This window comes from Oncorhynchus keta, chromosome 12, assembly GCF_023373465.1.
Source record: "Oncorhynchus keta strain PuntledgeMale-10-30-2019 chromosome 12, Oket_V2, whole genome shotgun sequence".
Lineage (NCBI taxonomy): Eukaryota > Metazoa > Chordata > Actinopteri > Salmoniformes > Salmonidae > Oncorhynchus > Oncorhynchus keta.
The window spans coordinates 43,403,855-43,422,788 of record NC_068432.1 but is presented as its reverse complement, the minus strand read 5'-3'; the positions used below and the strand labels follow the sequence as shown (position 1 = coordinate 43,422,788).

At 45.9% G+C, this 18,934-nt stretch overlaps 1 protein-coding gene and 2 long non-coding RNA genes across 18 annotated transcripts in view; 1 reads left to right on the top strand and 2 right to left on the bottom strand.

The window, feature by feature from the left end:
• Positions 1–2,870, bottom strand: part of LOC118391545 (uncharacterized) — a 9,858-nt gene extending 6,988 nt beyond the window's left edge. The window contains exons 1-2 of one of the 2 annotated variants that reach the window (XR_004827161.2): positions 2,704–2,870; positions 1,940–2,333 (exon numbers count right to left, since the gene is read on the bottom strand). This is a non-coding gene — a long non-coding RNA (uncharacterized LOC118391545). The remainder of the gene's footprint in view (positions 1–1,939; positions 2,334–2,703) is intronic. The other variant, XR_004827160.2, reaches the window with a different exon arrangement.
• An 18-nt stretch (positions 2,871–2,888) lies between these two features.
• Positions 2,889–18,009, top strand: LOC118391544 (ribosome-recycling factor, mitochondrial-like). Its single transcript, XM_035783041.2, has 7 exons — positions 2,889–3,024; positions 7,402–7,587; positions 7,862–8,017; positions 11,747–11,865; positions 15,904–15,995; positions 17,014–17,173; positions 17,354–18,009. Exons 2-7 carry the CDS (start codon positions 7,404–7,406, stop codon positions 17,429–17,431), a joined length of 789 nt encoding a protein of 262 aa, XP_035638934.1. The 5' UTR covers positions 2,889–3,024; positions 7,402–7,403; the 3' UTR covers positions 17,432–18,009.
• Positions 13,835–15,160, bottom strand: LOC127906386 (uncharacterized). Of its 15 annotated transcripts, none has more exons than XR_008061133.1 (6): positions 15,031–15,160; positions 14,761–14,895; positions 14,536–14,715; positions 14,263–14,487; positions 14,038–14,172; positions 13,835–13,947 (listed from the first exon to the last, which is right to left on the bottom strand). It is a non-coding gene; the product is annotated as an uncharacterized LOC127906386 (long non-coding RNA). The 15 variants fall into 15 exon arrangements; XR_008061127.1 differs by having other exon boundaries at positions 14,536–14,625; positions 14,716–14,895; positions 15,031–15,157; XR_008061130.1 differs by having other exon boundaries at positions 14,536–14,670; positions 15,031–15,156.
• Positions 18,010–18,934: the final 925 nt, after the last annotated feature.

The following is an 18,934-nucleotide window of genomic DNA, read 5'->3' as shown; positions in this document are numbered from 1 at the left end:
AGAGAGAGAGAAACAGAGAGGTAGAGAGAGAGAAACAGAGAGGTAGAGAGAGAGAAACAGAGAGGTAGAGAGAGAGAAACAGAGAGGTAGAGAGAGAGAAACAGAGGTAGAGAGAGAAACAGAGGCAGAGAGAGAAACAGAGGCAGAGAGAGAAACAGAGGTAGAGAGAGAAACAGAGAGGTAGAGAGAGAAACAGAGAGGTAGAGAGAGAAACAGAGAGGTAGAGAGAGAAACAGATAGGTAGAGAGAGAAACAGAGAGGTAAGAGAGAGAAACAGAGAGGTAGAGAGAGAAACAGAGAGGTAGAGAGAGAAACAGAGAGGTAGAGAGAGAAACAGAGAGAGAGAAACAGAGAGGTAGAGAGAGAAATAGAGATAGAGAGAAACAGAGAGGTAGAGAGAGAAATAGAGAGAGAGAAACAGAGAGAGAGAGAGAAACAGGGAGGTAAGAGAGAGAAACAGAGAGGTAGAGAGAGAGAAACAGAGAGGTAGAGAGAGAGAAACAGAGAGGTAGAGAGAGAGAAACAGAGAGGTAGAGAGAGAGAAACAGAGAGGTAGAGAGAGAGAAACAAAGGTAGAGAGAGAAACAGAGGTAGAGAGAGAAACAGAGAGGTAGAGAGAGAAACAGAGAGGTAGAGAGAGAAACAGAGAGGTAGAGAGAGAAACAGAGAGAGAGAGAAACAGAGAGAGGTAAGAATGAAAAACCGAGAGGTAAGAATGAGAAACCGAGAGGTAAGAGAGAGAAACAGAGAGGTAGAGAGAGAAACAGAGAGGTAGAGAGAGAAACAGAGAGAGAGAGAACATAGCTTAGCAGCAGTTGTAGGAACCATGTGGTGGTTTTAAAAGAGTTAACATTTCCTGCCAGGTTTCTTAGTGCTACTGTAGCTCCAGAAGCCCTGGGGAAACTTCCAGTTTGGACTTTCCTTAGAGAAATGAGTGATCAATGGCTCTGAGTCTTTGTCCCAAATGGCACCCTATATTTAACCAGGGCCCACCACATATCTGGGAGGCAGACTAAGCCCCTGCCCATCTCCTTATCACCACCACAATCAATCTCTGACAGAGAATATACATTAGGGGAAAAAATAAGAAATTACAGCACAGCTTTTTAAATCACATCTCAATTACCCACTTATTTGGGCTCCAGACAGACAGACGGATGGACATATGCCCGTATGCTAATTTTCTGAGGGAGAGCCCTGAAGTGGGTCTTGCTACAACAAACACTGGGTGCATGTGAACTAATGAATCTTACCAATCAACAGCCTGTGGGCATATTCTGTTGTTTTTCTTCTACCAGGCAGCATGCATCTCAAATGGTACCCTATTCCCAATCCAGTGCACTACTTTTGTCTAGAGCACTATGGGAATAGGTTGCCATTGGGGAGGTACACCAGGTTATTTAAAGAAAAACAGAAGGTAGTTTGGAAGGAAACTCCTGTCTAGACACCAGCCCAAGCAAGCTGTACATTTTCCAGGAGCCCACCAGCCAATCCCACCTTGTGCTGCCCCTCCACACACCTCCTCTACCTTGCTCCTGAACAAAAGAGAGCAGCCAGCGAGCTACAGGTTGACAGAGTAAACAGGCCAGATGAGTGAAAAATGATGGCAGCCCCTCAGCAGAACAGGTCGCCATGCCCGAGTGCCTCTCTTTCACACGCCCAACGTCATCTGCTCATTCTCCAGCCCTCACAGAAACATAGCTAATCAATCATACAGGCTAGTCACAGCGGCCACTCCACTGGGCTGGGAGGAGTAAGAAGCAAGACGTGCTCTCAATCAATCTTTTCTTGATTCTTCACATCCTCTCTCCTCACCTTTTCAAAAACGCATTGTACAATGATGTGAGGAGATAGAATGCAAGGACAATGATGTAAATGACAATTTGAAAGACTAATTGAGAGTGAGCCCAGGATTCATGGGCCACAGGGATTCACTCACTCTGTGATTTTGGGATCGATGTTACCGATCCACAGGCGATGGCCCTCGTGACAAACTTTCTGAAATGATAGAGGCATTCTCCACTGCTGACGGTGCTTTCGTGGGTTTCTTGTTTTCTGAAACAATGGTGATATCCTCATTGTCGTTAGTCTCCACTGCACAAGGGGTAGTTTTCTTGCATTCTGAAACTATGGAGACGTCCTTGTCCTTCACTGCGGAAGGTGCGAGTTCCTTGTTTTCTGAAATGGTTGAGGGACTCTCCACTGTCTCTACTGCAGAGAGAATAGGTTTCTCTCTTTCTGAAACAATGGACGCACTCTCCACTTCAGGCAGTGTGCTGCCTTTGTTTTCTGTAACAATGGGGGAACTCTCCACTGCAGACTCCATGGGTCTCCTAAGAGAGGGAGCACACATTTTAGTAATACACTCACAAAGCCTTTGACAAAATAATGTGACCCAAAACAAGAATAAATACTGATAAATCCCTATGAAAATAAAAACAGCTATCAAGTAGCCTAACCACAAGTTATACATTATTGCTATCATAACCTACTTGTCACTGCATTGTTTAGCCAGAAACATTCGCTAGCAAGCTAGTTGACGTTAGCAATTCAGCTGACTATTATTGGCAAGGGATCGAACTAGATGACTAAAGATAAATTATAAAATACAGTTTGTATGATGTTTATGCTCGCTTTACAATATGGATTTGCCATGAGCCTTTGCCATAGAGCCAACGTGTTTGTATCAGACGTTTAACTTACCCTATTCGGTAGAAACATTCGGTTCAACTACTCCTCGTCTGGTGATTACTGTACATATAGTACGTCAATAGACATCTATAATTTCGTTAAAATACTTCGGTACACAGTACTCCGGTGAGCTAGCTGCTAACCGCGAGATTGCAAAACAAAGGCGCCATTTAATGACGTTGTGCACAACCTCACCCCATTGAGAGCACACAAATTAATGACAGTCTACACATAGCATTTAATGTATGATGACGACGAACACAAGCGTCAGGTTGAACTTTTTCCTATGCTCGTCACAGCCATGTGCAAGTAGACACATTTGACAAGATATAAGTAAGTAACTACTTTAAAATGTAGGACAATTGTTCTTGATATAGCTAGTAGTTACAATGTAAACATGTTCCAATCATTTATGTTTTAGTTCGACTGCGTACGCAACGACCTTTCTATAGCTAAATGCCACCACCGTTTAGCTAGCTAGCTTTAGTTAAATATCATCAAAGACTATGGAGGCATTGCTATCATATTAGCTAGCTTGCTTTTGTTTAACATTGTGTAACATGCATGAGTGATATTATTGATATATAGCCAACTGAAGTAGGCCGTCATTGTAAATCAGAATTTGTTCTTCATTAACTGACTTGCCTAGTCAGATTAAGGTTAAATAATAAGGTAACCAAATAGTGCCCTTAGGCGAGTAGAACGATGGCGTGCCCTTTAATTAAAGGGAAGTATTCTGACTGCATTTATGTTCTTTGTTGTTCTGAATTTAAAGTCTTCAGTCCAGTGTAACAGGGCATCAATTTTACAATCAGAATTAAACTGTTAAAACAACATACACCTGAATTATTCAGAGGTGTCATGCAATGTGGGCATGCCAGCTGGCCCCTTGCCGTTTATGAAATATCAAAGAGATACAATGTCTCACTGAACACCTGTGCTACAGTTTTTCTGCTTCACTTCACGTGTAAAGACAACCATCATCCCCCCGCTATCCCTTCCACTGGACTCAGAGGCACGGCCAATGGTTATATCTATGATAAACACTGACGCTCAGTGGAGACACAAAAGAGTCATGCTTTAAAAAAAACGTTATCTTCCTGTAGCGTTACTACTAGCCGTGTTTTTCAGGGAGGCGGCCGGCTGCTGGCTTTGTGAAGGGAGTGATACAATCACAGCCAACCTGGGTTTGTTTAGAGAATAAACCATGTGTATGGCCTCTGCCTTCTGGCCCCGATAGTATTGATAGAGTAAAGAGCTACAGACTGTACACAACACAGATGTTTCAGGTGAGGCTGTGCTGGATCCCCCTGCCTGCTTAATGTTCAGTCTCTATACACACACAAAGCAAGGTGGTATTATGACTAAAAGCCAAGCCCCACCAAGATGCAGGGTGTGTCCCAATTGGCACCCTATTCCTTATATAGTGCACTACTTTTAACCAGAGTCCTATGTAGGAAATGGGACACAAACATTCTGTTGAGGTGATTTACGAGGGTGACGTTGACAGTGTGTATCCACCTGCGTGATAGTATATATATATGCCATTTTTTTTTTAGTGTAGTGCTCCATTTCTCTTAACGGTGTGTTCATCACACACAATGGAGGAAGTCATCCAGGGTATGATACACGGCTGGTTGTTCACACCCGTTGCCAATGAAAGGCACGGTTCAGAAAGACCCTCATGGATGAGTAGAGTTTGAGGGAGTTTTGGTGGGTGGCTGCTGGGCTCTTCTGTTCTGCACCCTGGAATGGAGATCCCCTGCCTCAGGAAAAATGTCCCTGGGGGGAAATGTTGTGAAGTGTGTTAAAGATTTGAAAGAGCCATTTTCAGAACTATATGTTTTTTTGTTGTTGTGAAAGATGGTGACTCTATGTTTGGGCTGATCTGTGACCCACTGACTAGCACCACCACCTCCTTTGCACCCCAGTATCTACTTGCACATTCATCTTCTACACATCAATCACTTCAATGTTAATTTCTATATTGTAATTATTTCACCGCCATGGCTTATTTATTGCCTTAGCTCCCCTTTTTTTTTTTTTTTTTTTTACCTCAATTGCACACACCGTGTATATATATACTTTTCCAAATGTGTTATTGACTGTATGTTTGTTTATTCCATGTGTAACTCTGTGTTATGTCTTGAGCTGCTTTGCTTTATTCTTGGCCAGTTCACAGTTGTAAATGAGAACTTGTTCTCAACTAGCCTACCTGGTTAAATAAAGGTGTTCTCAACTAGCCTACCTGGTTAAATAAAGGTGTTCTCAACTAGCCTACCTGGTTAAATAAAGGTGTTCTCAACTAGCCTACCTGGTTAAATAAAGGTGAAATAAAATAAATAAATAAAAAGGAGACAGGAGTTGGGGATCTGGGACCCAAGATGACTGCCTATGATTGGCTGACCCCTCTGTGTGATAAGGCCCCTGACCCCTAGCGACCAATCGATAGCTATGGCCAGAGGTGTGAAGGGCCAGTTTACTACCCATAGCCTAGCCTGCTAAGCTCCAGCAGAGGAGGAGAGCCTACTGCGGGACTTAGAAAAGTTGCAGAGTTTGTGTCCCAGAGAGAGGGCTGTTAGAATGAAAGTGTGTGCTTAAGGTTTGTGTGGAAACCTGCAAAATGGGTTACTTTGATGCATAGCCTATAGATCAAATCAAGGAACCAAGTGAGCTTCATTGCCTACACAACACTGCCCCCATTACACGGCTTGTTGCACTTTTAATATGGCACGGCAGTATGTAGATTGTTGGAGTGCTGTACTTGGAGGGCCGCCCCTTTTGTGATGAAAAATGACATTGCAACGCTACGCTCCGTAGGGTCTGTCTCCGTAGGGTATAAATAGCCCTTAAGAGTCCCTGGGAGGAAATTCGTAACAGATTGATTTGACTGTTTAGAGCCCTACAGTGGAGGTGTCATACCCATAACCTAGCGGTCGAACAGGGAAATGGTTCTAATAATTTTTCCACAATTCATTTTTCCATAGGGAATGTTAGAAACATTTAAAATAAAGGCTGTGTTTGTGTAGACTTACCCTGGATTGACATTTTGATAACCCTGTGAATTTCTCTCAGATGTGTTTCAATATTCAGCTCTATTTACTCTGATTCGAAAATGCTAATTAGCATTAAAGTAGACATCATGCAAGACTACAGTCATCAATGACCTTGGACCACAGAAGGTATTTGCACTGGTGACCCACAATGGTGGGAAGATGAAGGCTGCTTGGTCTAAAGTGGAGGAGTTCTACCCTCACATCACACCCATTGGCTGTGCTGCTCATGCATTGAATCTGCTCCTCAAGGACGTCATGGCACTGAACAATGGATACACTCTACAAGAGAGCCAAGGAAATGGTTATGTATGTGAAGGGTCATCAAGTTATAGTAGCGATCTACCTCGCCAAGCAAAGTGAGAAGAATAAGAGAACCACATTGAAGCTGCCCAGCAACACCCATTGGGGTGGTGTTGTCATCATGTTTGACAGTCTCCTGGAGGGGAAGGAGTCTCCAAGAAATGGCCATATCACAGTCTGCCGATATGGACATCCCCATCGAGGATGGGAGATGCAATATGGCAGTCATGCCAACATATCTCATCAGCCACCTGGTGGAAGGGACTTTGTCGATCTGAGGCTCTTTCCCCTGTTGCCTCCATCATCCTCCAAATCCCTCCAACATCAGCAGCCTTAGAGCGAAACTGGTCCTTGTTTGGGAACACACACACCAAAGCACGTAACAGGCTGACCAATCCAAGAGTTAAAAAAATGGTGGCCATCCAGGCAAATTTGAGGCTTTTTGAGCCTTACAACGAGCCATCCTCAAGGTTGGAAAGTGACAGTGAAGATGAGACCTCAGTCTGATGTCCAAGAGGTGAACATTGAGGTCTAGGGAGAAGACATGGAAGCCTGAGAGGAAGACAACCAAAGCCTTAGTTTCTAGACTCTCATTTCTGATGTTGAAAACATTTTTGGGAGATGTGAGGGATCATCCCATGTTTATTTGACCTTATATTTAACTAGGCAAGTCAGTTAAGAACACATTTTTATTTTAAATGACGGCCTAGGAACAGTGGGTTAACTACCTTGTTCAGGGGCAGAACGACAGATTTTTACCTTGTCAGCTCGGGGATTCGATCCTGCAACCTTTCGGTTACTAGTCCAACGCTCTACCTGCCGTCCCATGTGAAGAGTCAACTCATTTAATTAAAGTTCAGTTTGTTACTACATTTTTATTTCTATTGGAATTATTTAATAATTTGGGATTGTCTACTTATAAGGTAAAAGGTTTATGTTTCTGTCTCCATGTGATATGGTAAATTTAGCCAATGCAAGAAACATCTACATTTTAAATGGTATTAATATTAATTTGCATATATTTCCGTTAATTCCCACAGACAGTTTCCACCTCTGAATATTCCCCAAAATGTGCAACCCTAGTTATGACTCATACTGTTGTAATTGAAGCAGTAGCATACAGTATGTAGATAGACAGACACCTTCTGGTAAGTATTACAGATGCTACTACTGGGCATGCGTGGTACAGTACTGATGAAAAGAGAATTGTAACCAGATCTACAAACTGATATATGATCACTTCAGAGCTTTAGTGTTTTTATTAGCTTGACAGTCGTGTTTTGTCATCACAGTAATCATGTCTTGTCCATTCATCTTTGATGTTTCTATATTTCTCCTTGTCACTGTCTGACAGCTATGACACTGAGTCTGCTGGGCCTAATGCGGCCGGCTTTGTGCCGATCCCTCGTCCCCATGGTGAGGTCTCCTCAGCTGGTAGTCATCTCCAGGGTCCAACTGCCGCTCCCAAATATCTTTCATCGACACATGGTTCCCCCTGCTGCCTCCTGCGTACGCTTCTACGCCACCAAGAAGAGTAAAGGTGAGTGGAGGGCCGCTTGCCTCAGTAGCTTTTTATTTTAGCTGAAGGATTTAGCTAGTAGTGTTACCATCAAAGGAAATATAGTGGTAGGGATCAAGACCTACTGAAGTGGTCAGAACATTCAGAAGGTTGAAAACCCCACTTCACTGTGCCTTGCTTTTATTTGTAATAACAGTGATAGACAAGACTACCAGCCCTCTCCTCCATCCTCTCCTTCTGTTTTTCCCCTTTTGAAGTTTTTCTGAAAACTGCCTGCTTTTATTTTTTCCCTCAGCTAAGGCAGCAAAGGGCCAGGCTTCCAAAGTGAACATCAACTCCTCGCTGGTGGAGGACATCATCAGTCTGGAGGAAACTAAGGAGGATATGGCCGCCGTCCTCACCACCCTGAAGGACGACTTCAGCCGCAACCTGAGCATCAGAACCTCTCCAGGTGCGTAGGGGCCGTGGACTGTAAGGTAGGGGCTATTTCCATGGAGAGGATAGACTGTTGATTATCTGGCCAGTGCACTCGGTTCTAGGTGCTGAGATTATGTAGAGGAAACCTTTCGGTTCTGTCAGTAGAGGAAACCTTTCGGTTCTGTCAGTAGAGGAAACCTTTCGGTTCTGTCAGTAGAGGAAACCTTTCGGTTCTGTCAGTAGAGGAAACCTTTCGGTTCTGTCAGTAGAGGAAACCTTTCGGTTCTGTCAGTAGAGGAAACCTTTCGGTTCTGTCAGTAGAGGAAACCTTTCGGTTCTGTCAGTAGAGGAAACCTTTCGGTTCTGTCAGTAGAGGAAACCTTTCGGTTCTGTCAGTAGAGGAAACCTTTCGGTTCTGTCAGTAGAGGAAACCTTTCGGTTCTGTCAGTAGAGGAAACCTTCGGTTCTGGTTCTGTCAGTAGAGGAAACCTTTCGGTTCTGTCAGTAGAGGAAACCTTTCGGTTCTGTCAGTAGAGGAAACCTTTCGGTTCTGTCAGTAGAGGAAACCTTCGGTTCTGTCAGTAGAGGAAACCTTTCGGTTCTGTCAGTAGAGGAAACCTTTCGGTTCTGTCAGTAGAGGAAACCTTTCGGTTCTGTCAGTAGAGGAAACCTTTCGGTTCTGTCAGTAGAGGAAACCTTTCGGTTCTGTCAGTAGAGGAAACCTTCGGTTCTGTCAGTAGAGGAAACCTTTCGGTTCTGTCAGTAGAGGAAACCTTTCGGTTCTGTCAGTAGAGGAAACCTTTCGGTTCTGTCAGTAGAGGAAACCTTTTCTGGTTCTGTCAGTAGAGGAAACCTTTCGGTTCTGTCAGTAGAGGAAACCTTTCGGTTCTGTCAGTAGAGGAAACCTTTCGGTTCTGTCAGTAGAGGAAACCTTTCGGTTCTGTCAGTAGAGGAAACCTTTCGGTTCTGTCAGTAGAGAGAAACCTTTCGGTTCTGTCAGTAGAGGAAACCTTTCGGTTCTGTCAGTAGAGGAAACCTTTCGGTTCTGTCAGTAGAGGAAACCTTTCGGTTCTGTCAGTAGAGGAAACCTTTCGGTTCTGTCAGTAGAGGAAACCTTTCGGTTCTGTCAGTAGAGGAAACCTTTCTGGTTCTGTCAGTTCTGTCAGTAGAGGAAACCTTTCGGTTCTGTCAGTAGAGGAAACCTTTCGGTTCTGTCAGTAGAGGAAACCTTTCGGTTCTGTCAGTAGAGGAAACCTTCGGTTCTGTCAGTAGAGGAAACCTTCGGTTCTGTCAGTAGAGGAAACCTTTCGGTTCTGTCAGTAGAGGAAACCTTTCGGTTCTGTCAGTAGAGGAAACCTTTCGGTTCTGTCAGTAGAGGAAACCTTCGGTTCTGTCAGTAGAGGAAACCTTTCGGTTCTGTCAGTAGAGGAAACCTTTTCTGTCAGGTTCTGTCAGTAGAGGAAACCTTTCGGTTCTGTCAGTAGAGGAAACCTTCGGTTCTGTCAGTAGAGGAAACCTTTCGGTTCTGTCAGTAGAGGAAACCTTTCGGTTCTGTCAGTAGAGGAAACCTTTCGGTTCTGTCAGTAGAGGAAACCTTTCGGTTCTGTCAGTAGAGGAAACCTTTCGGTTCTGTCAGTAGAGGAAACCTTTCGGTTCTGTCAGTAGAGGAAACCTTTCGGTTCTGTCAGTAGAGGAAACCTTTCGGTTCTGTCAGTAGAGGAAACCTTTCGGTTCTGTCAGTAGAGGAAACCTTTCGGTTCTGTCAGTACCACTGTCTGATGTTTCAATGCGGGATGCAAAGCTCTGAAGGCCTGACGTTAAGTGTTGCCCTTCTTTGTAAGCTTTAAAAGACCAAAGTCAACTGATGGTTTTCACTATTGATTGTTGGTTAAAAGATGAGGAAAAAGTGCATCTCCATCTGTTTACTTTCTCCCTGACAAATGGCCTGAGGGGGGGGAAGAGTGATCCCTGCCCTTTACCTTGACCCCTGTTTCCTGAAGTACATCCATTTCAAAGCCTCCCCCTCTCCCCTCGTGGCAGACCAACCCTGAGAGGGGAGCTGAAGGGAGGGCCCCAGGGGGAGGAAGCTGTAATACCAGGATTTATACACAGATTAAATACCCCTCCCCTCTTCCTTCCTCCCTCACCTTCTCCATCCCTCTCTCCTTACATTCTCCTTCTATTCCTCATCCTTACCCTCTTCCCCCCTCTTCCCCCTATTTGCCCCTCTGTCCAGATGCACAGTAATCTGTGGAAGCAGCAGGATTTAGAGCTGACAGAAATTCTGACTGGAAAGATTCTGGAATGGGGGGAATCATGACATCATTTTGTTCTTGTGTGTGTTCGATAGTCTCATCTGGGCCTCATTATGTGGCGTGTTTTGTTGTAAGTAAAGTCAGCTTAGCTGAAGGAAGGGCTGTTGTATAGGACATGTTAATATGGTGAACCAGGCATCAGGGTATAGAGGTATTACAGCCTGTTACTCTCAGTTCCTCTGCTAGAAGACTAACCTCTCTTGTCCATGGGAACGTTGGACTAACGTCAGGCTATCCAGTCCTCCCTGAACAGCTCTGTGTATACTGCCTCAGATGAATATACTGAAACGAGCATTTTGTCAACCCATATATGCATCAGGTCTGGATGCCAGACATCCTCAACCCACACACACATATTTACAATCCCAGTCTGTCTCCCAGAGATGGGTCAGAGCATTAGCTTCCATAGTTCAAAACAACCAGTTAATGTCATCCTCACGATCATAAGGTACCCCAGGCTAGAGCTCATGATCCCAGGGCACCCACCCACTAAACATCGCCAGTGTAAAGTCACACAGGATCCACCTGGAAGTCTGCTGTCTGATGGGACTTTATCACGAGGAACCCCGGGTCGGGTCGAGAACTAGAGGGGAAAGGGGTGGTAGCTCTTACCTGAATATGTCCTGTAAGAATACATTTTTGTATTCTGTTGCAAAATGTTTTTCTACAGTGTGCCCTACTGAACAAAACCCCATGGTAAATGTGTTTTTTTGTGGAGAAGGCCTGTATTGTTGACTAGTAGTCTACCTTCGGCCATGTTGGGTCAATTGCCTGTGCCCTGACCAGGAAGAGTCCATTTGGCTAATGGCTTTCCAGTTGATCCTCATCCCTCCTCATGCCGTTTAGGAAATGCCTGTGTGCCCTCTGGAAGCGCTAGCAGATGTGCAGGCAGCCAGGTCGTCTCTGGTCGACCAGCCAGCTCTAGCAGTTAGCCTGGGGACGAGGTTAGGGCTAGAGTAACGCAGGCTAAAAAAGGTAGATTACTCTATGGTCCACCCCACCCTCCACACTTCTCCACTAGCGAGGGATAGAGTTGGTGATGTAAGCCAGAGGACGGCGAGGGAGGAAACGGCAGCGTCTGAGGTAAGCCAGATGAGAAGAGGAGACCCATGTTGAAGCTTTGGTTCTGCAGTCTCCACTGTTAGGGGGTGACCGAGAGAGGAGATGAGGGTTGGGGGGTACCTCCTGCACCCCAGCTGAAACCAAACCTGCATCCCACTCTCTGCCAACAGTCTGAGGCTTTATAGTGATCATACAACGGTTTAGTTGTCTTGGTCATGTTTTGTTTTATGCTGGGACTCAAGAATTCCGTTTATTGTTTTTATATTCTGTTCATAAAGCATCTCGGAGGAGTAACATGACATGGACAGTGGGGACCTGATCCTAGATCGGCACTCCTACTCTGACCTGCTGTATGAATACGGGCCCTGGTCCTTTTGGGTTTTCAGGAGCTCTGGATCACATCGTGGTGTCCACGGCAGACGGCAAGTTCCCACTGAACCAGCTGGGTCAGATCTCCGTGAAGTCCCCTCAGCTCATCGTGGTCAACATGACTGGTTTCCCAGAGGTGAGCTCACAAATGCACAGTACAGACACACACTGTATGAACCACACTCTGGGCTGATGGCAACACATTTTGAAATTGGCATGTCATTTTAGAAGCCTGGACTGAAATCTCCTACTCTTGTCTCATCCAGTGCATGGAAGGTTGAGCAGTGTTAAGTGTCGACACACAACCTCCATCGATCTCTCTCGTTCTCTCTTACTCCTTTCTCCTCTGAAACTTGAGTCGGTTAGTGATCGATGGTTCAGGGAAGCTCTTTGTTCTGGGATAAGATTGAAACAAATGCCAAGACTCTGTGGTCAGCTGTCATCAGCAGGAAGTGACCGCGCTTTGCCCTCTGGGAAGGAGGGGAGCTAACTGCTCCAATAGATTCTCTCTTTCTCACAGACACACTGAAAGGGAACAACTCTTTCCCTCTCCTCCCTGGGTTTCTCCTTCCCCTGGTCTTTTCTCCCTCCAGCATCCTATGTTGTTAATGAGGGTTGTCCCTGTCTAATTCTGGGATCAGTTTTAAAGGGAGGTTGATGCTCTTTGGCCTTGGCTCAAATCCATTTAGTACTGTAGAGTACTACATGAGCAGCTGAACCTGGAACGTAAGTACTCTTGTCACCGTAGGTGTACTAATACATTATTCATGAGAGATCACAGCTTTTAGATTTGCAGATTTGTTTTTGTGAATACTCATACGGATAAACTCATGCGGATAAGCATATTGTCATTATCAGAGACCCCCCGACACAAACTACTGCAGCATAAATGCTGGAGGCTGACGGGAAGGGTTGGGAGACACTGTGGCCCCGTCCGACGTTACCCCCGAATGGGGCCAAACAGGCAGGATATAACCCCACCCACTTTGCCAGAGCACAGCCCCCACACCACTAGAGGGATATCTTCAACCACCAACTTACCATCCTTAGACGAGGCAGAAGATCTCCCCCTTGGCATGAACAAAGGGTGTGAACGGCAGGACCAAATTGGTAAGATGGGTAGGAGCAGGCCCATGTAATGCTTTGTAGGTTAGCAGTAAAACCTTGAAATCAGCCCTGGCCTTAACAAGGCAGTGTAGTGAGGCTAGCACTGGAGTAATATGATCACATTTTTGGGTTCTAGTCAGGATTCTAGCAGCCGTATTTAGCACTAACTGGAGTTTATTTAGTGCTTTATCCGGGTAGCCGGAAAGTAGAGCATTGCAGTAGTCTAACCTAGAAGTGACAAAAGCACTCCCATTACATAATAGTCTTAACAGCCCTGCTAAGGCAACACCGGGGTGACTGCACAGCACCCAGAGCAAATAGGATTATAATTATTCACATAAATTACCCATGATCCTAACGAGAGGCCATTGTTTTCCAGCCATTCAGTACTGCAGTTCAGTGTTACTGCAAACCCCCAGTGGCTGTTGTGCAGTGGTGATGGCAGCATGAATTAAACCACTTGGATCTGAAGGAACAAAGGGATGTAAAAGGTCTGTGTGGGATCCTCAACATCATTAACCAGCTGTTTACTTTGGCTCTGTTCATTCCTCTCGGTTGGACTGTGGCTTTGAACTGGCTGTGTTTATTCACAAACCTCAGTGTAATTCCACAATTGAACATATTAACCAGAACATGCCTGGTGTTTACAGAGCTGGCCAGAACAGAGCACAGCTTTCCCCCACTTTTCCCTAATGGCTAGAGCTGTAGGAAGTAATGATGAATTCAGTACTGAGAACAATCAAACATAAGTATGGGATGGCTCTCTGGAGTAACTAGAGAATAGGAGAGAACCAGAGAATGGGAGAAGCTGTTTATTTAATCATTCATTTTTAACCCCCTTTTTCTCCCCGATTTTGTGATTACGATCTTGTCCCATCACTGCAACTCCCCAACGGGCTCTGGAGAGGCCTGCGGAACATGACCCGCCTAGCCGCGCTTCTTAACACCCGGCCACTTTACCTGGAAGCCAGCTGCACCAATGTGTCGGAGGAAACACCGTTCAACACTCTCCCTCGGGCACCTCTCCTTTCTGTCTTCCCTGTTTCTGACGCTCTCCCTCGGGCACCTCTCCTTTCTGTCTTCCCTGTTTCTGACGCTCTCCCTCGGGCATCTCTCCTTTCTGTCTTCCCTGTTTCTGACGCTCTCCCTCGGGCATCTCTCCTTTCTGTCTTCCCTGTTTCTGACGCTCTCCCTCGGGCACCTCTCCTTTCTGTCTTCCCTGTTTCTGACGCTCTCCCTCGGGCACCTCTCCTTTCTGTCTTCCCTGTTTCTGACGCTCTCCCTCGGGCACCTCTCCTTTCTGTCTTCCCTGTTTCTGACGCTCTCCCTCGGGCACCTCTCCTTTCTGTCTTCCCTGTTTCTGACGCTCTCCCTCGGGCATCTCTCCTTTCTGTCTTCCCTGTTTCTGACGCTCTCCCTCGGGCACCTCTCCTTTCTGTCTTCCCTGTTTCTGACGCTCTCCCTCGGGCACCTCTCCTTTCTGTCTTCCCTGTTTCTGACGCTCTCCCTCGGGCATCTCTCCTTTCTGTCTTCCCTGTTTCTGACGCTCTCCCTCGGGCACCTCTCCTTTCTGTCTTCCCTGTTTCTGACGCTCTCCCTCGGGCACCTCTCCTTTCTGTCTTCCCTGTTTCTGACGCTCTCCCTCGGGCACCTCTCCTTTCTGTCTTCCTTTCTGTTTCTGACGCTCTCCCTCGGGCACCTCTCCTTTCTGTCTTCCCTGTTTCTGACGCTCTCCCTCGGGCACCTCTCCTTTCTGTCTTCCCTGTTTCTGACGCTCTCCCTCGGGCACCTCTCCTTTCTGTCTTCCCTGTTTCTGACGCTCTCCCTCGGGCATCTCTCCTTTCTGTCTTCCCTGTTTCTGACGCTCTCCCTCGGGCACCTCTCCTTTCTGTCTTCCCTGTTTCTGACGCTCTCCCTCGGGCACCTCTCCTTTCTGTCTTCCCTGTTTCTGACGCTCTCCCTCGGGCATCTCTCCTTTCTGTCTTCCCTGTTTCTGACGCTCTCCCTCGGGCACCTCTCCTTTCTGTCTTCCCTGTTTCTGACGCTCTCCCTCGGGCACCTCTCCTTTCTGTCTTCCCTGTTTCTGACGCTCTCCCTCGGGCACCTCTCCTTTCTGTCTTCCCTGTTTCTGACGCTCTCCCTCGGGCACCTCTCCTTTCTGTCTTCCCTGTTTCTGACGCTCTCCCTCGGGCACCTCTCCCACCACCACAGACAAATCATATATCCAGATTACAGCCTTTTCATTAATTGTCTATTGGAGTTCAACCACCGTTTGTTCTAACTTACATCTCCTAGATAATGACTGTTGTCTACCAGACTGTTAGTTCTAACATACATCTCCTAGATAATGACTGTTGTCTACCAGACTGTTAGTTCTAACATGCATCTCCTAGATAATGACTCTGTTGTCTACCAGACCGTTAGTTCTAACATACATCTCCTAGATAATGACTCTGTTGTCTACCAGACCGTTAGTTCTAACATACATCTCCTAGATAATGACTCTGTTGTCTACCAGACCGTTAGTTCTAACATACATCTCCTAGATAATGACTCTGTTGTCTACCAGACTGTTAGTTCTAACTTACATCTCCTAGATAATGACTGTTGTCTACCAGACTGTTAGTTCTAACATACATCTCCTAGATAATGACTCTGTTGTCTACCAGACCGTTCGTTCTAACATACATCTCCTAGATAATGACTCTGTTGTCTACCAGGCTGTTGTGCTGTATAGAATATATTCTATAGTGGAAAGAAACTACTCAGAATCTCCTTTTCCAATGCATAGTGAGTACCAGGCCAGACCCCCCCTGTTCCCGGGAGACCCCGCTCTGACAGCATCCCGCAGCACTTCCACACTGCATGTGCTCCCCCCACACACACACACACACACCCTAGCCCCCCCCCAACCCCCTCTACCAGAGATTCTACACAGTTCACCCAGCTCGCCATGGATCAAAGCCAGCATGACCAAGGACCGCCTGTGTCTGCAGTGAGAGTACTCCTGCCCCAGTCCCAGCTGGCAGTCATTAGGTTCAGGTTGAATGTGTGTTTGTGTCCTCAGGCCGTGGCTGCTGCCACCCGCGCCCTACGAGAGAGCAGCATGAAACTCAACCCTGAGGTGGATGGAACCATAATCAGGGTGGCCATTCCCAAGTGAGTCAACCAGGCTGGGCCAGAACACTGTCTCTACTCTCACTCTCTTTTTCCTCTCAATTTCATCACTCTCTCTGTTTTACCATTTCTCTCCATGTCTTTATATTTTATCCTCCTACTTTTTTTCTCTTTCCAGTAATGAATTATCTTGTCAGTCCCTTCCCTGACCATCTGTCTCCTTGTAAAGAAATGCATGGATCTGTCTGTGGTTTCCAGGAGTGTCTGACACATTTATCTGACTGTCACCCAACTGGAACAGTTCTACAACACCAACCTTGGTCAGAAGTCTTCAGTTCTCTGACCAATTCTGCTCCCTGCCAAATCAAATAGCTTGATGTGCAGCCGTCACTCGCTTAACCACAAAAACATGTGGCTACGTCACAAATGGCACACTACTCCCTATGTAGTGCACTGCTTTTGACCCTGTAGTGAATACATTAGGATGCAGGCTGTGTGATTAATAAGTACGCTCAGCAGCAGGTGCTTGTCTGGCAGCGCAGGATAGGGGGACGGACAGACGGACGGACGCCTTCTTCCTCTGCAATCAGTCTCAGCACGCAACAACATTTGCATTTCCAAAGAGAGCGAGCGTCTTGATTGGCCCAGAATCAGTAATTACACATTATTGTTTGCAGTAAATAGACACCACTCTTGGATTGTTTGCAAATAGTCCCAAGCAAAAATACAAATTACAGAAAATAAAGTGTTAGCTGTTACACCAGCAAGACAAAGTTGTTGACTGTTCTGTGACCATAATACGTTGTTTTTTTTTTGTGGCACAGAGAGCCAGTCAATTTAGCCAGGTATTGTTTTAAGGAATTTAATGCTTTGGGCATTAATATTATTTGTGCCTACTTTCTCCCATAGAGAGAATATTAAACAGTGTGTTTGTGCGTGTGTGTTCATGCTGTGTGTGTGTGTGTGTTCATGCTTTGTGTGCGTGTGTATTCATGCTTTGTGCGTGCGACTGTGTGTGTGTTTATCGCTCGTAACACTGTGTGCTAATGTGTCCATGCAGGGTGACGCGGGAACACAGGGAGAACCTGGCTAAGCTAGCTAAGCAGTTCGGTAACAAGGCCAAGGAGTCTCTGAGGAGGGTGAGGTCCAACGCTATCACTCAGGTGAAGAAGGCCAAGGACACCGTCTCCGAGGACACCATCCGATTGGTGGAGAAACAGGTACTGAGATATCTCAACCTGTCCTATTGGAGGACAGAAATACAATGGTTATAATAGTCAGAAGGCTACAAACATTCGGATGAATCCTTACTGTTTTTTGTGGCACCCCGTATCGTTTTACAGTATTTCTATAATAGTAATAGTTGTCTAATAAGAATGTGTCTGTTCTCCACCTCTCAGGTTGGGCAGATGGCAGACAGCTTTGCAGCAGATGTAGACAAGCAGTTGACTACCAAGACGAAAGAGCTGTTGGGGTGATGACGATTAACAGCACCACATCTTTATTTTTGATACTGTCACATTTGCAACGGTTCCTCCTGCATATATGACTGCACACGATACTGGACACTAGTTGGAGGTTTGTTTGGCGTTCGTTGGGGGCTTGTTTGTGTGTTCCAGAAGTTGGCATCGCACAACAGCGGCTGCTGGGTTCCTCACTCACTCTCGTCTTCAAACAAACACAGAGGGGAGAAATTGACTTTTAATGGCTTCTGGGAGCCTCCTAATCAAACTGATGCTACAGAGAGCTGTGTTTATGTAGGAAGCACCTCTGAGACATAGACGATCTCCCAGAGGACAGGAAGAAGAGATATGTACGTGGTGCCAGCATTTGTTTCAGATTGACCCTTAAAGGGATAGTTCAGCCATTTTACACATGACATTTGTGTTTCCTTCCACTTGGCAGCAGCTTCTCGACATAGTGACTGCAACCCTTGTAGCGCCACACCAAACTCACTGATTGGTTCTGTCAGTTTGTCCAGGATGAATCCTACAGCTACCAATGACAACACAATAAAGTGGCTACTACCATTCTGTATGGGTGCCATTAACTGAAACACTGCTTTGTACGTCATCTCTGTTCTGTTTTTTCTTCTTTACCTTTGATGTGAGTTAGATGTTAGATTAGTGAGTGGTAATGGTCTACTCTATTCCTCTGTACTAAATTATAATGTATCACACCATTCATCTATTAGGCAGGGTCTTAATATGGTGGTTTGTGTGGCCCTACCCTGAGATGCTACACACACACACACACACAGATGGTCAGTGGATAAACAACAGTTTAGAGGAGTGCACAGATGAGGGACCTGGCAGTGTTTCTTGTGAGTCTGGGTCCATATGTCAGTAATTTGGGGGCATTGTGTACCTTGGCCCAGAACATGATCGATGGAGGAGTGAAAGACTCAAGTCCCTGGCCCCGAACGCAGCTCTGGAAATTGCTTTCAGCTGAATACTTTAATTTCATTTGACATTTATCAACTGAATTTCTGGTCCTCCGCTCGCAGCCTCGCTCTGTTTTACTACTGCTGCCATGGAATAGAGGGACGGTGAGGAGAAAGGAAATAGATTTTCTTGTACATTTTTACCAGCGGCACAAGTCTAATTGGCTCAGTAAACTTTTGAATTGACAGTGTCCGTGCACTCCCTTTGGACACCAACATCTGGCTGGGAGGTTAAAGTAAGGAGACTTACTGTAACGACCTGGCTGTAGTCCCTGATGTTACATATTATTTCAGTTGAAGCAAGGAACTGTAAGTATCTCGCAGGGGCCTTGTCCTTGTATTTTACATGCAGATTTTGCATGTTTGAATTATACAGTTTTGGAGTCTTGTGAGATGCTTGTGACGATATCGGTTAGGTTTGGTGAGTATACTTCACTAACGCCTGGCAGAGGGGTTGTGCAGGCGATCAAACATCCCTGCCAGTGCCGCGCTGATTACACACCCAACACCCAGCCCATGTTCCTGAATGGTGGTAACG

What these genes read in the sequence shown, in the direction of transcription:
- LOC118391544 (XM_035783041.2), top strand. Translation starts at nt 7,404, where the DNA reads ATGACACTGAGTCTGCTGGGCCTAATGCGGCCGGCTTTGTGCCGATCC. An exon ending in ACATGACTGGTTTCCCAGAG is followed by an intron (nt 11,866 to 15,903) that starts GTGAGCTCACAA and finishes TTGTGTCCTCAG; the next exon opens with GCCGTGGCTGCTGCCACCCG. An exon ending in TCCGATTGGTGGAGAAACAG is followed by an intron (nt 17,174 to 17,353) that starts GTACTGAGATAT and finishes TCCACCTCTCAG; the next exon opens with GTTGGGCAGATGGCAGACAG.